Source organism: Carassius gibelio, chromosome B10, assembly GCF_023724105.1.
Source record: "Carassius gibelio isolate Cgi1373 ecotype wild population from Czech Republic chromosome B10, carGib1.2-hapl.c, whole genome shotgun sequence".
In the NCBI taxonomy this organism is placed as follows: domain Eukaryota; kingdom Metazoa; phylum Chordata; class Actinopteri; order Cypriniformes; family Cyprinidae; genus Carassius; species Carassius gibelio.
The window spans coordinates 9,937,426-9,951,442 of record NC_068405.1 but is presented as its reverse complement, the minus strand read 5'-3'; the positions used below and the strand labels follow the sequence as shown (position 1 = coordinate 9,951,442).

Below are 14,017 nucleotides of genomic sequence, written 5' to 3'. Positions count from 1 at the left end.
GAAATCACAGATAAATTCTGCTTGACAGTCATTCCTGAGCTTAAAAGCCACTTTTGCAAAAAGTATCTCCTATGGAAATGATAGAGCACTTTTTAATGAATTTACCCTGGCACTTACTGACCGCAGAATCAATCAGATTTCAAAGGGTGTTTTTAGATGAAACACTGCCCTCTGCAGACCAACAGCTGCTCCTGCAAACATAATCAAACTAGAACACACACACACAAACAACCACTTCAAATCGTACAAAATATTTAATTGATTTTTTTCCATCTATCAATGAATTAAAACAATTCCATGACAATTAAAATGATTTCTTTCCCAGGTAATTCAATCGTCAACCCCAAGTTAAGACATATTAAAAGCCACTGTATGGCTTGACAGTATTTTGCTTAAAAAAAAATGTAATTAAAAAATCAGCCCCTCTCACACACAAATGCACAATGCAGAGCAGAATACTTCTATTGCAATGGCTAAATTAACCTGAGCACATGATGTAATTATCTTCCCCATGCATTTCTCACAAAAATGAGATCATAAGTCATTTAATCCATTAGTGAACTAAATATATGACAGCTAAATAAATAACAGTCAACGCAAATTGAATGAAGACAAGTTTCATTCAGTAACATCAAACAAGGCAACCGTTAAAGCTAGTGACCTGTTATCTAAGTGAGGAACTTAAAATAATAGTAAAAAATACCTTTCATGCGGTGCAGAATATAACGTTATTGGTTCAACCCTAATGCTTGAGTGGTTATTGCTAGGGAATAGACAGGACGACACATTAACATGAATGAGCTGTTATCAAACAATATTCAAGCTTCAACCGTTTCAATCCACTGCTGAAAATTATGCCCTCAAGCATGCACTTGTAGCTTTTAAAAGGACAATTCAACCAAAACCCAAAAAACTCTAACATCATTTACACAACAAACCTGTATGACTTACTTCTGTAAAACACAAAGGAATGGAAAAGGATTGGAAAAGAGCAGCTTGGACCTTCTTTAACAAAATCCACTCTGCACTTTTCCAGACGATGAATGATGACCACAATTTCGCCTGGTCCCAATCCACTATTAATGTATGGAGCAGCTTGGTCATCTAGATCACTGCGATGAGGTTTGGAACCACATGATGGTTGAATTATGACTTTAATTTACATTAAATATGAACTGGCTCTTTAAATGTTCGAACAGCAGGGGTTTTCGTCATGTAGCCCTTCAATATAATAACTTCTAATCGTCTTTTGAATGACCTTGTGGAACATGGCAGTAAAAAGGCATGCACAAAGATCATCTTCCCTCTCTCTTTTTCAATACAAAGGCAGCAGAGCAACAAAGGCAGACAGATCAATAGCTTGTCGAAAGCATAATGACTGTTGCAGTCTTTTAAAATAGCTTTTATAAAATATCAACTTCGGTTTATCGACTTCTCTCATGTATCTGAAAACGAGGAGATGCTTTAGACCTCTTTGGTCCAAAACAGTGTCCATTCGTATGGTTGGCAGTGGAGTTGAGGAGGATGACCAGCACATCTCTGAAGAGTTCTGGACTGGGTTTGTAGGAGGAAAGAGGGCATGGTGAGGAGAGCCAGTGCTACCTGGAGTTCTGTGGGAGGAGTTTCTTAAATAGCCCACCCACTGACACGTCCACCCTCATAACCATGGCGACCCCCAGTATCACAAACACACTGCCCACGATGAAGCCCGATGCCTCAAACATCAGTCTGCCAAAAGAAAAATACATCTTATAGAATGCAGTTATGAGAAGAGCATTTATTTATTTATTTACTTTAACTTACAATGAAGTCGAAATTTACGGTGACCCAGTAGTGCACAACGCATGGGACTGATTTTGTTGTGTTGTGGCTTGTTTCCATTGTGCTGTGCTAATTTCGTTGTGTTGTGCTTATTTCGTTGTTTTGCAGCTTGTTTCCGTTGTGTTGTGCTGCAACTTTTTTTCTGTTGTGTTGTGCTTATTTCGTTTTTTTGTTGTGGCTTGTTTCCATTGTTTTGTGCAAATGTTGTTGTTGTACCAATTTCGTTGTGTTGTGCAAATTTCAATGTGTTGTGCTAATTTGGTTGTAATGTGCTAATTTCATTGTGCAGCAACTTGTTTCATGGTTGCGGGTTGATTTCGTTGTATTGTGCTAATTTCATTGTGTTGTGAAGAACTGGGCCAACGTAATTACTGTAATTACAAGATGGAAACCAGTAGATTGTACTCTGGCAACACTTATAATGCCACAACGGATCCCTGTGTGTGTTAGTAATGATGACAAAATGCTTCATGCTACATTAATTTACCTCTTGAGAAAGTTGTCATAAAACTCTCAGTCATAATTCGGGGTTAACATCATCTACTTATAAAGTGTGACAGTTAGTGGGCTACACTCCCTCAACTTGAAAAGCAACTGGTGTGTGGGTGAATTTTGGTAATGTTATAAAGGGCCTAATACAAAATAAAATTGTCAAAAACACCAACCACCACTGTTCAACCCACTAACTCGTCCATTTCGAAAATGTGCATATCCCTAGATAATTTAATCAATGCCTTAAAATAAAAAAAGACGGAAAGTGATGAGGTAGAAGAGAAGGAAACAATAAGTTAGAGTTTTGTGACTCACTTGGGTGCAAACACTTTCCACACCATGAGGTGTCTCCTGAGGATGGCTGCAGCACAAACCGACGCAAAAACCTGAAGGTAAACAAGTTTTTATTCATGTAAATATGATTTATATATTTAGAATTTATGATCCATTTTACAAAAGCATTTGAGCTCATAACACTACCCCATAATTAGCCTCTAAACACCAAGACTTACATGACTAAACAAAATAAAAATACATATTTATTTTTATTGGTCAATTCACACAGTCTGGTGAATTATAACAAAATAACAGTGCAATTACTGTAGAACACCATTTCACGATAAAGGAGTTCACAGAAACATTGATTCGGTTAAAAATGTTGTTGTGCAAGTTTTTGTGCCTGACTTAATGGGAGCTTTATGCAACGCACCTGCGCTCCATTCACGAAGAGGTAGCGTGCAGCGAGCTGCAGGAGACCCGAGCTGAACTTCTGGGGGTTCTCTCTCAGTCTCATCTCCATGACAGCATCCTCGCTCTCCTCTGCTCCTGCTGAGCATGTAGATCGGGTCCCACGCACCTCGCACACCAGAGGCCAGAACAGCAGCAGAGGACAACCAACTGCATGTGCAAATTAGACCGTGATCATTAGAAATGGAGAGAAAGAACAGACAGAAAGCTTAAAAAAAAACATAATGTTGTTACAGAAACAAATCCAATGTGAATCATGTTGACAGTATCCTGCATCTAGTGTTACGTTACCTGCAAAGATAATGTGAGAGGAGAAGGTGTTGAGGGTCACCAATGACGCAGGAAGTGCAGTGCCCGTGTGTCCTTGAGGAAAGCCCACAAATGCGGCACCCCACTGAATGGAGGGGAAGGTTGGGAGGTGTCCTGTTGCATGGAAAAACTGGGTGGCTGCCAGAGACCATGAAACCACTGGAGCCCATGGAACACTGAAACCATCTGGGAGGGTTAAAGGAGGAAGATTAGATGCATCAGTTGTAATAACTTAATAGCAAGGCATAATATGTGAAGATAACCATGGAGAGCATCTTACTAGAGTGCTTGTGCAGGCTGGAGAGGTTGGCGCTACAGGCGTGGATGTGCAGCATGGCTCCGGCCTCCAGCAGGAGAAGCAGGAAGGCAAGGGCCATTCCCTCCGGATGAAGCAGCAGAAGCACCAATCCAAGGAGTCCACAAAGCAAAACCAATGGGGCAGAGTACACTGTACCCAGCCCGTAAGCCTCCACAGCTGGCCTGCTGTCAGTTTCACCACTTTCCATTGCCCCGTCCTCCAGTGAGTGTCGGATGCGCTGATACAACTGTGGAATAAGGTGGTGAAGTTCAGCCTGCGGACTGATTCCCGTACTGGCTCGGTACTTGGGGGGTGGCAGGGATGTTCCTCGAGAGCTCAATGGAGTCCTTGACTTGAGGAACACTGTCATGGGGTCTAACCACAACAGGAGTAGTCCAAGACCTAGTACGCAGAAAGTGGCTCTAGGCAGGAACACTTGAGCTAAGCCGATGAGTTCGGACAAATTCCTGAAGGTGTCCTCTGGGGTGGCGCTCACCGCCCAGTGCAAACCAATGCAAACAGAGGCCAGGGGTACGAGGAAGCAGGCCGAAAATGCAGTCACACTGGTACAATTGAGGTTCCCGTAATGTCTAAGCCATCGGTGTAGAAGGTACCCCAACAAGGCCAGAGAGCCAACGGAGAAGACATAGAGGAGGTTGCGCAGTTGACTGTTCTGTACTCGTGAAAGCGGGGAGAGGAAAAGTGAGGGCTGGCAGGTGCCCTGCTCCTCTCGGCAGTTGTGGAAGGAGAGGGATAGGTAAAGCGATCCCACCAGCACTCCCAACCAAGCCAACAGGATAGTGGCCTGACGTCGAACCACTGAGGATGGCAGAGCTGTTGGGAGCATCCTGGGTGGCTTCTGGGTGTCTGGTGGGGGAGTTGGCACAAGGAGTCCATCCCAGTTTAGACGGAGAGGAACATATACGCTCAACGTGAAGAGCAAGAAGGTAACCACGTTTCCCTCATAGATGACATAGCTGTCCGAGAGTAGGGAGGCACAGCGCAGGAGAAGCACCAGAAGGGCCAGCGTGAGGAGGCCAGAAGGTGACCACCTCTCTTTAACCAAAACTCCTCGAGTCCTCCAAAGAAACAAAACCTCAGAAGAAAGTGCTGCAGCTCCCGCACACCATGAGAGCTCCAAATATCCTCGGAAGAACAGCTGACCTGCAGCTACTACTAGACCCACCACCAACCCTGAGAGTATGGGCAACTTCAGCAGGCCTTGCTGAATCACTACATGGGACAACTCAGAAAGGACATAGCAGAGCATGCAGGCAACTCCTAAGATTAACAGCCCAGCAGCCATTTTGAAAGGGCTGAAACGGGCCCAGGAGGCTCTGCAAGTCTCCCTGACAGCGGTCAGATAGTTCTGCATGGAGACGACTAGCTCAGGAGAGGGAAGATGGCCCTTGTGGTCAGCAGCCAAATACTGGGAGGAAATGTTTGAGAAGTCAGCCCGCAGCTGAGACAGACTGTCTGATGGGATGTCTTTAGCCATGTTAGAGTAGGTCTCCAAGAAGCGGTTTACCTTTAAGGAAAAGTGGAAATGGAAGAATCAGAATTTAGCCAAGTTCATCACAGTTGTTGTACTAATGAAAAAAACATGAAATGCGACAGAGATATCCTCAAACCTGTTTAACGTTAATCCACAGCGCCTCAGCTTGGCTGAGTCCTGTAGGTACACCCCGGGAGCCATCCTGAGGAAAAAGTGGCAGAAGAACCTGTCCCACACTACTATAAGGAATGGGAACCCCCAGCAGAAGTGCCAGAGTGGGCACCAGATCAGTCTGAGGTACTACCTCAGGTTCCACCTACAAACACAAACACGCTGAAATCCAAATGTATGGAAAAAGCCAAAAGATAACCCAAAGACATTTAAATTCCTCTCTCATAGTGGCACTTTATTTAGATTTTTTCCCCCACATTTTAGGAAATGGAAAATTTGGAAAAGGCTAATAAACAATACGTTTTTTTAAGTATCGGACACAAGAAAATAGTACTAAAGCTATTATCATACAATTACAGACCAATAGTGTTGAATACAGCCTTACTACAATATATTTTGTGACACCCCAAATTTTTCTGGATCTGGCCACACACACCACTGGTAGTAACATATTAAATACAGACAAATCATAACAGTGTCTCTTATACCTGGGAGCCTGGTGCTGGAAATAAGGGAGAGGAACTGTAGAGAAACAGAGCAGCGTCTGTCTCTTTCTGGCTCTCTCCACCATGATCCCCAGTGTCTGTCATTCCATGATCACCCATCACCACCAACAAGGTGTCATTCTTCAGACGCTTTATCACTGATCTGGAGTCAGCGGCGAGTAACGTATGGAAAACAAATGCATAATGCATTAAATATATCATGAAACTGTAAAAACTTGGCAGAATGTGGGTAGATGAATGAGGCTGCTGCTAACCTGATAACTCCATCCATCTGGGAGAGTTTCTCAGCCATTGCAGGATGATCCGGGCCAAATCTGTGCCCACAGTGATCCACACCCAGGAAGTGAGCAATCAACACATCCCAGTCATCCCCCTCCACTGGAGAAAGAACACACGAACCCTTAGCCACTCGTTCAGACACTGTGTTTACAGTGTACACATGAGAGAGCTGTGCATCTATTTAGAAGGTAAACAAAGATCTCAAACCAACCAGGCAAGGTCCTGATTGATGTGCTATTTATTCTGCTTACTGGTGGGATAAATGTTTTGGAGAATGCCATTGTCAACGGTGTGCAAGTCCTTGACGTTGAAGGAGGGGAAGGGCAGCGATCTGTGGAACTTCTTGGGGAAAAGACTCACCCATGTGTCATCCCCCATAAAAACAACTCTCTTGCCTTTTAAAGGGGAGATAAAACACACAATGATTAACAAAGACTCTAGCAAAAAAAGCTAGAGTTTATGATAATTTCAATCTAAACAGGATTCATTTAGTTTGATAAAATGGTGACTTTGTAAATTTTTCTACAAATGTCATTAATTGCAAACATGATTATGGTAAAGCAATAAATATTTTCTTGTTTGTTTTGTTGCAGCAAATCTCACAAAGGTCACAAAAATAGGCCCAGGTAACATTTCTGCCTAAAAATCCAAAAGAGTTAGTAAAAAAAAAAAATTTATTTAAAGTCTCATGCTCGACAAAGTTGCAGTTTTGATAAAAAATACAATAAAAAAAAAATTAATATTCTGAAATATTTTTCCAATTTAAAATTAAAGTTGTATGTTTCACTACATTTTAAAAAGTAATTTATTTCTGTGATGCAAAGCTGAATTTTCAGCATTATTACTTCAGTCACATGACACTTCAGAAATCATTCTAATATGCTGATTTGCTGCTCAAGTAACTTTTTTTTTTTTTTTTGGAATCCATTACATCTATTTTTCAGAATTCCTTAATGAATAAATAATTAAATGTTGTCATTTCAAATATATGTATACTATTTGCTGTCATTTTGGTCATTTTGTGTTTTTTGCAGAATATACAATAAAAACTATACTAAGATAATCAAGCACATTCCCAATACCATAATTTATCTGGAAGTTAAGTTTTGGGTTTTTGAGAATTCCCATATTTTTATGGCCCATGTAATTCCAACTTTTTCTATTTAAATTATCATATTTATATCGGCATATTTAAATACTTAACAAGAAAAATGTTTTGTGGGGTTTTGCATTGTAATGAGATTTGGTAGAAATCTACTTTTAAATAATGACAAAATGTGAAGAAAATTCAAAGTGGTCTAAAAATAGTCTTCCTTTTCTTTATAAAAAGATCATTTCTTGACAGGTTGGGTTTAAAGGAAATTGCCAGCTGCAGATTCACTCACCCACTTGTCCCAGCTGGTGCACTAGATTGTCTTCCAGAATGGCGTTGGATGCGAAGTTGTTCCCCACGTCAATGAATGTGGGCAGGGAACCTGTGGTAAAGCCTTTGATCCTCTGCATGGTGGTGGTGGGCGGATCGGCCCGAAAGGTGTAGAGTCTGGCATGAGAGGGGTGTGACGATGCCATCTCATCTAACACCGGCAGCTTGTTCTCAAACGGTTTGGGTGCTGTGTTCTCCGGATCGTAGCGGGTGAAGTCGGCCTTCAGAGCGTCGATGATCAGCACCACTGCCCTACGAAAGCGTGGCTCACTCAGGCAGAAATCCCCCTTCACCTGAGCTCCGGGAGACAAGACATCTGCACAGGTGCTCGTTCTGTTGACCTCCAGCCTGACTAAGAGGAAGCCTCCCACAAACAGGAAGATGCCTGTGTAAAACACTGAGCAGACCCAGATGAGGGCGACCACGACAGGAAGTCTTCTCATTCTAGACAAGAAGGAGATGGAGAATCAACACAGGGCACATGATGTAATTAAGGGTGCGTTTCACATCAACTAAAAATACCAAAACAATATAGTTTCTATATAAAGTGTTACTGGTTTATACATATCATTAGTGTAACACCTGCTAGTTTAATTATTAAACAACAGTTTGATATTTCAAGGAAAAGGACGTTTAATCATCATACAAGAAGCAATTTTGTTATCATATTAGAATTATATTAAGAATTAATTATTAAAAGAATAAATACAGTACTATTTAAAATACTGCATTATATTAATTCTGTTAATATCATGCGAGGATATATTATCTGAGAAATTGGCTCTACAGGGTATCTTAGGCTAGCCACATATTTTTTTGTAATATATATTTGAATTAAAATCATAAAAATATTTCAAATCATCACACTGGACGAATATAGTTCCCAGTCAGTTAATAGACTCCTTAATGGGTATATAAAAAACATTTTACAAATAAATAGATAATGTTCACAGTAACATGTTACTCATAAATTCAAGACTGACTTCAAAGATGGACATTGAAACATTTATTTCAGCCAAATTAAAGCAAATTACATCGAACTAAAACACAATATCATTAGACATTGCTTTTAGTTCCCTTCCTAGACAGCATAAATGTAACACACTTGGATTTGAGACACAGTAATAAAAAGAAATGTTACATAGCAAGGCAAAACTGAAACTACACCAACATTTAAGATAGTAATGTGAAACTGACTGTATTTATGAGCCAGGTCTTACTACGGAGCGCATACCTGCAGGCGCGCGCGTTCATGCGTCCAGTACTGACCTTGCTTCTCTGTGTTCGTCCTCTCTCTTTTCAGGACTGTGAATGTGGAGCACGCATCCGCTGCAGGGGGCCTAAAGCGCCGCAGGTTCACCGACATCTGGCACGGTGCTGTCAGAGCTCACTGCTGCTCTACACGCGCGGACACGAACCCAAATCGCATGTCGGTTTTGTTTTAATATTGGTCATCTCGCAATCCCGGTTTCCACTTCCGTTGACATGCGCTGTGCGTCTGACGTCACAGGTAACGACGACTATCAAAATAAAAGACATCGTTAACTGATGTTCAAAATAAAGGCCTCTCGGGTCGCGCTACATCAATTTAGAGTTTAAGTCGATTGTAGTTTATTACAGCATTAACTTATAACATCACTGCATTAATAATTGCTAAAATATTTAGGTTTTTAATCAACTAAACTTAATTTGTCCAAAATAAATTAGAGGTCATGTTAAATTCTGCAAAATGTTTGTGTTCCAGAATTTTCTATTTTTTCTTTTCTTTTCTTTTCTTTTCTTTTCTTTTCTTTTCTTTTCTTTTCTTTTCTTTTCGGGGAAATTTAAAACAAAATCCAAAAAGCATAATGAATCATTATTTATTTTATTTTATTTTTAGAGTAATTTAAAACAAAATCCACACAGCATAATACTTATGTGGAACATGGAACATGTTTTTGTAACTTAATAACTTAATAAATGTATTATTTTATTTTGTTCTGGAAAATTTAAACTTTAATTAAAAATTGTAAAAATTAATCATGGGCGTTTGGATATTAAAGACTTCACTTTCAGTGAAAATTAAAAGTGACAAGAAACATTAATTATCTTTACATTTACATTTAGTCATTTGCATCTTTTAAAATAATAAAAAGCACATATGAACATTCAATTATATATTCTGTATGAACAATGTACAAATTGTAAGAAAATATATAATAAATAAGCTGTATATCAGTAGCTGCATGATCACTGGTCAGGTGCAAACAGGTTGAGACATGCAGTGTGCGTGCCAAAGAACAAAAAACTTCACTATGCAGTGTTTACTTTAAAAACACTACTTAAGTGAATCTGTATTTTCTATTCAAACAAATCAACTCAGTTTCAGCATGAGATGTTATTTGTGTAAGGGTATTTAAAAAGCCCATGCCCACAGTTACGCTTTTCCATAATAGTGTCTATGGTGCAAAATGAGCAATTATTTAATCCTCAGTCATATATATGATATGGCTGAGGATTAAATGACTTTGCTTTAGAAATGTTAGTGGCCATTCACACAGAATGTGCTTTTACTTTGAAAAAGACATGTAAGTTTAGCTTATTTTAACTTGAGCTCCATATGTTTTATGTCCGTCTAGTGTGAGTTTCCACAGAAAAATAACTGCTAAGTAGCAGTGGAATGGAAAAAAATGTGTTCTGTGTGAACGGCCCCTTACACTCACACTAAACAACAGCAAACCCACGTGCCACCAGCAGTGACATCAGATCTGTGAGCACAATCAATCATCTCCTTTGATAAGATACCAAACACAAACCGATTTGGAGAGGAAATGACCTTTTACATTTGAAAACACAAATTAACATCCATCCCATTACACCAGTCACTGCTGACCACAAAGTCAACAATGAAAGGCATTGAGTGTGGAAATAATGGCACATCTGTGTGTGGGGCAAGATGTGCCATCTAGCTGCTGGCAGGTAAACAGAGACGAGCCTGTCCGCCACAGCATCTGATGCCAGCAAACATATAAATAGACCCGCCGGCAAATGTGTGATTCAATGCTCACACTGACATTTAGCACTTTGATTCAATTTGTTCGGCATCCACCTCTTTTACCCAAGATGAGAATTAGTGTACCCATAATCCTCTGTGTTGCAGTGGCAGGTTTCCACAGTGGTAAGATTATAATATAACATCACACATTTGTACTGTGTAATCTCTCTCTCTCTCTCTCTCTCTCTCTCTCGTGCCAGTTGTGTCTCTTATTGGTTTAATTATGATTAAATTTTATCATTATTTAATATTGTTATATTTTTATTAATATTATTATTTGTTCGTTTTTTTGTTGAACAGGAAAATATATATAATATATATACTCACACTTCTGTCACTTGTTAATTTTAAATTGCGATAAAACTACATTATTACATTTTTATCAATATTATTATATGATGTTTATATTATAAACCCTCTATAAAATGTAAAATTATGCATACACATCACTTTTTTCCTTCTTTTTTGAATTGTTTTGAATTAACTATTAATATTTATTACATTTTCTTATATTATTTTCAGGGAAATCTAAAACATCACAGCCGTGACATGCTTTTGCCTCTTTTAATTTAATTTCATTTTAGTAAATGTATTTATTTAATTGTTTTAAAATATATATATATTGCATTTATATTGTTAGTTTTTACAGTTTATTTTTTATTAACAACTATTATTTATTCAATAGCATTTTATTTTATTTCATTTTATTTTCAGGAAAATGTAAAACAAAGTACACATAGCATATTACAGATTTTTGTAACTTTTAATTTAATATAATTTTAGTTTTGTTTTGACAGCTTATTAGTTGTCAACGTTGAATAGCTCTAAAGTATTGCATGTTTCCGTTTGTTTCCTTCTGGAATGATCTGTGCTTAGCTAGCATACATTATTAATGAAGACAAGTCATAATAGTTATAGTCATAATTTAATTCATGCTCGTGCATCCATTATCAGCTTGTGGAATAATATATAAACTGTATATGACAGAAATGAAATTATACTTCTACATGTTTGTGTTTGTAGTGATTTCAGCATCTCTGCAATGTGATGAAAGGACTAAACTGCCAGAACAGAGAGGTAACACTGTTTCCAGCTTGATTTGTATATTATCACAGCCCAAGATTTAGAAAAAAAAGATGACATCTGTTCTCTGTTTTGTCTTGCCTCAGCGTTTGAAGAGTACAGCACGGCTCCACACACAGGTGGGTCATTATTTCTGCTGCCAGCCTGCTGTTCTCTGTGTAACATCTGCTGGACGTCACTGATATGACTTCCCTCGGACAGATGCTTATATATCTCTGCACATTAACATACGCTCAGATTCTCTGAACTCATTTCATATCTGTTTCCTCAGATGAGTCAGAGTATGAGGCTGCTCATGTCAAAGGTAAATGTTAAGCAAATCAAAACGTGTGTTTAGGGCCATTTACTCTCAATATGCTTTGACTCGCTGATGCTGAATAAACAGAAATGACTTATATGGGTGAGAAAAGTCTTGTTTTGTTATGATCTGAATCATCTGAACCCTAACAGACGGAGAAACAAAGGCAGTGACAGACACTACAGGTAAACATAATGACTTTTACAACGTTACTTTCATATACATTCAGTACAGAACATAATAGATCATACAAATATGTAGCTAAATAAAGAGATAGATAGATCTTTGATATGCATTTAGTATTATAATTGGTCATTTATTATAATTAATAATTGTTATTAATTTGTCTGTTTATACTCTCTGAATAACCCTATAGATGGTGAGAAAGAGGCGCTAACAGATGCTGCAGGTAAAGACAAAGACTTTTTCCAGAACATTGTTTTCTAGGAAGATACACATTTAGTACAAAACATAGTACACAATGTGTTTAAAATAGAGTCTGAAAATGTATTTCTAAATACGTGATCTGTTTTATTTTGTGTCAATGTTTACGCAAAATATAGGGAACAAGTTATCAGATTTCACATTACATATTATGTTAACATTTTTAATAATGATATACATATACGTTTGATAAACATAATGATTTTATGTTTTTAAAAACTAGCAATTTGATTTATTTATTTACTTTGTGTTCTTGTACTGAGCCACGTCATGTGACGAATTCTCTGCTTCTCTTACGCAATGTTTGCTTTGACGTAGGAGCGAACACCGGAAGTGACGCGCCCATAGGTAGGTGTATCTCGGTGTGATTCCATTCCTCGCCGCGCGAGGGCGACAGTTCGTCACTCACAATGCAGCCTGACCTCTGAAAACAGATCGCGTGCACTGACTGTGTGATTTTGTTTATTCAGATTCACACTCTGAGGACGACAGTAAGTAAATTCATTTAAATTACAATTCAGTGTAAACAAAGACACGAGGACAATGTGTTCCTTTGTGTTATTTGATTTCTATGATCATCTCAGACAACAGTAATAATATATAAGGTGATTCGTCTGTATACAGTGGTTGTATTGCTGTGAGTTATGTAAAGTTATGTAACACATGTCTCTTATTGCACAGCCTCTCAACAGAGCACAGGTAAACGCTTCACATTACATGATTTGTATCCATAATTAAAGAGGAAAACAGTGAGTAGTCTAAGATGCGTCCTTTCATTAAAATTCAATGATTTTTTTATTCACGTGTGGTGATAGTCTCCTCGTTTTCAGTCCTTCACGTTTGTGTTTTGTTCTCTTCTAGAACACAGTGAGCAGGTTGAAGAGAGTGTGAAAAGTTCTGGTGAGTCATTAATCCAGCAAATGAAATAAAACAGTGTTGAGAACCGAATCTTACTAGATGCCAATTGTATTAAAAATAAATTCAAATTTTATATATATATAAAAAAATTGTTTTAATTTATATTAATGTGACCTTTCTTTCTAGAGGATTTCAGTGATGAAGATATCGTATATTACGATTATTAAGACCGTGTGAAGCAGCTGTGTGGAATCCATCTAACATCTTTAAAACATAAATGCATTGTTTTGTAAAGCATATTGCAAACAATTCTAACCGACTGTATGTACCACCTAGACAAAAAACATGCATGGTGACCTTTCACACAATTTGTGATGGCTGCTTTTTTTTTCCAAATAAAGACTGTAAACACTGGCGGGTGTCCAGTGTTCATATTAATACCAGGCTGCAGGTGGGTGTAGTAACAGATGATTACATGGCTTCTCAGAGGCACCAGTCTGAGTAGCAGATGTAGGTAGTGTTAGAACATAGATCTAGGACAGTTATCCAGGCCAGCGCCGTCTACAGTCCTTGGGTGCTAGTTTGAGATTTATTTATATCATCTGCATTGTCCCAGCTTATTTTTGGACCAATGATGCATCATTGCCCATCTCCAAGTCCCACAACCTTGACGAGCACAAGCTGTTTTATTGCTAAAAAGACTCTTTAACAAGGAAGAAATGCTTTTTGTCGTTTTGAGGGAAATGTTGATAGTTTTAT

The 14,017-nt window shown here is 38.5% G+C and overlaps 1 protein-coding gene across 2 annotated transcripts; it reads right to left on the bottom strand.

Moving 5' to 3' along the window:
* Positions 1 to 235: 235 nt before the first annotated feature.
* On the bottom strand, positions 236 to 9,045 carry LOC127966612 (GPI ethanolamine phosphate transferase 3). 2 transcript variants are annotated; one of them, XM_052567724.1, is made up of 11 exons: positions 8,776 to 9,045; positions 7,504 to 7,985; positions 6,370 to 6,513; positions 6,094 to 6,217; positions 5,822 to 5,981; positions 5,299 to 5,478; positions 3,650 to 5,195; positions 3,352 to 3,555; positions 3,023 to 3,210; positions 2,629 to 2,699; positions 236 to 1,728 (listed from the first exon to the last, which is right to left on the bottom strand). In XM_052567724.1, the coding sequence occupies exons 1-11, from the start codon at positions 8,793 to 8,795 to the stop codon at positions 1,599 to 1,601; spliced, it is 3,249 nt and encodes a 1,082-aa protein (XP_052423684.1). In that variant the 5' UTR covers positions 8,796 to 9,045; the 3' UTR covers positions 236 to 1,598. The 2 variants fall into 2 exon arrangements, with proteins under 2 accessions (XP_052423684.1, XP_052423685.1); XM_052567725.1 differs by having other exon boundaries at positions 8,811 to 9,045.
* Between the last annotated feature and the right edge of the window lie 4,972 nt (positions 9,046 to 14,017).

Bases quoted from the DNA above. Each gene is read 5' to 3' on its own strand.
- LOC127966612 (XM_052567724.1), bottom strand. From the start codon at position 8,795: ATGAACGCGCGCGCCTGCAG. The intron at 2,700-3,022 runs GTGCGTTGCATA...GTTTACCTTCAG, and splicing joins TCTTCGTGAATGGAGCGCAG to GTTTTTGCGTCGGTTTGTGC. The intron at 1,729-2,628 runs GTGAGTCACAAA...TTCTTTTGGCAG, and splicing joins TGGAAAGTGTTTGCACCCAA to ACTGATGTTTGAGGCATCGG.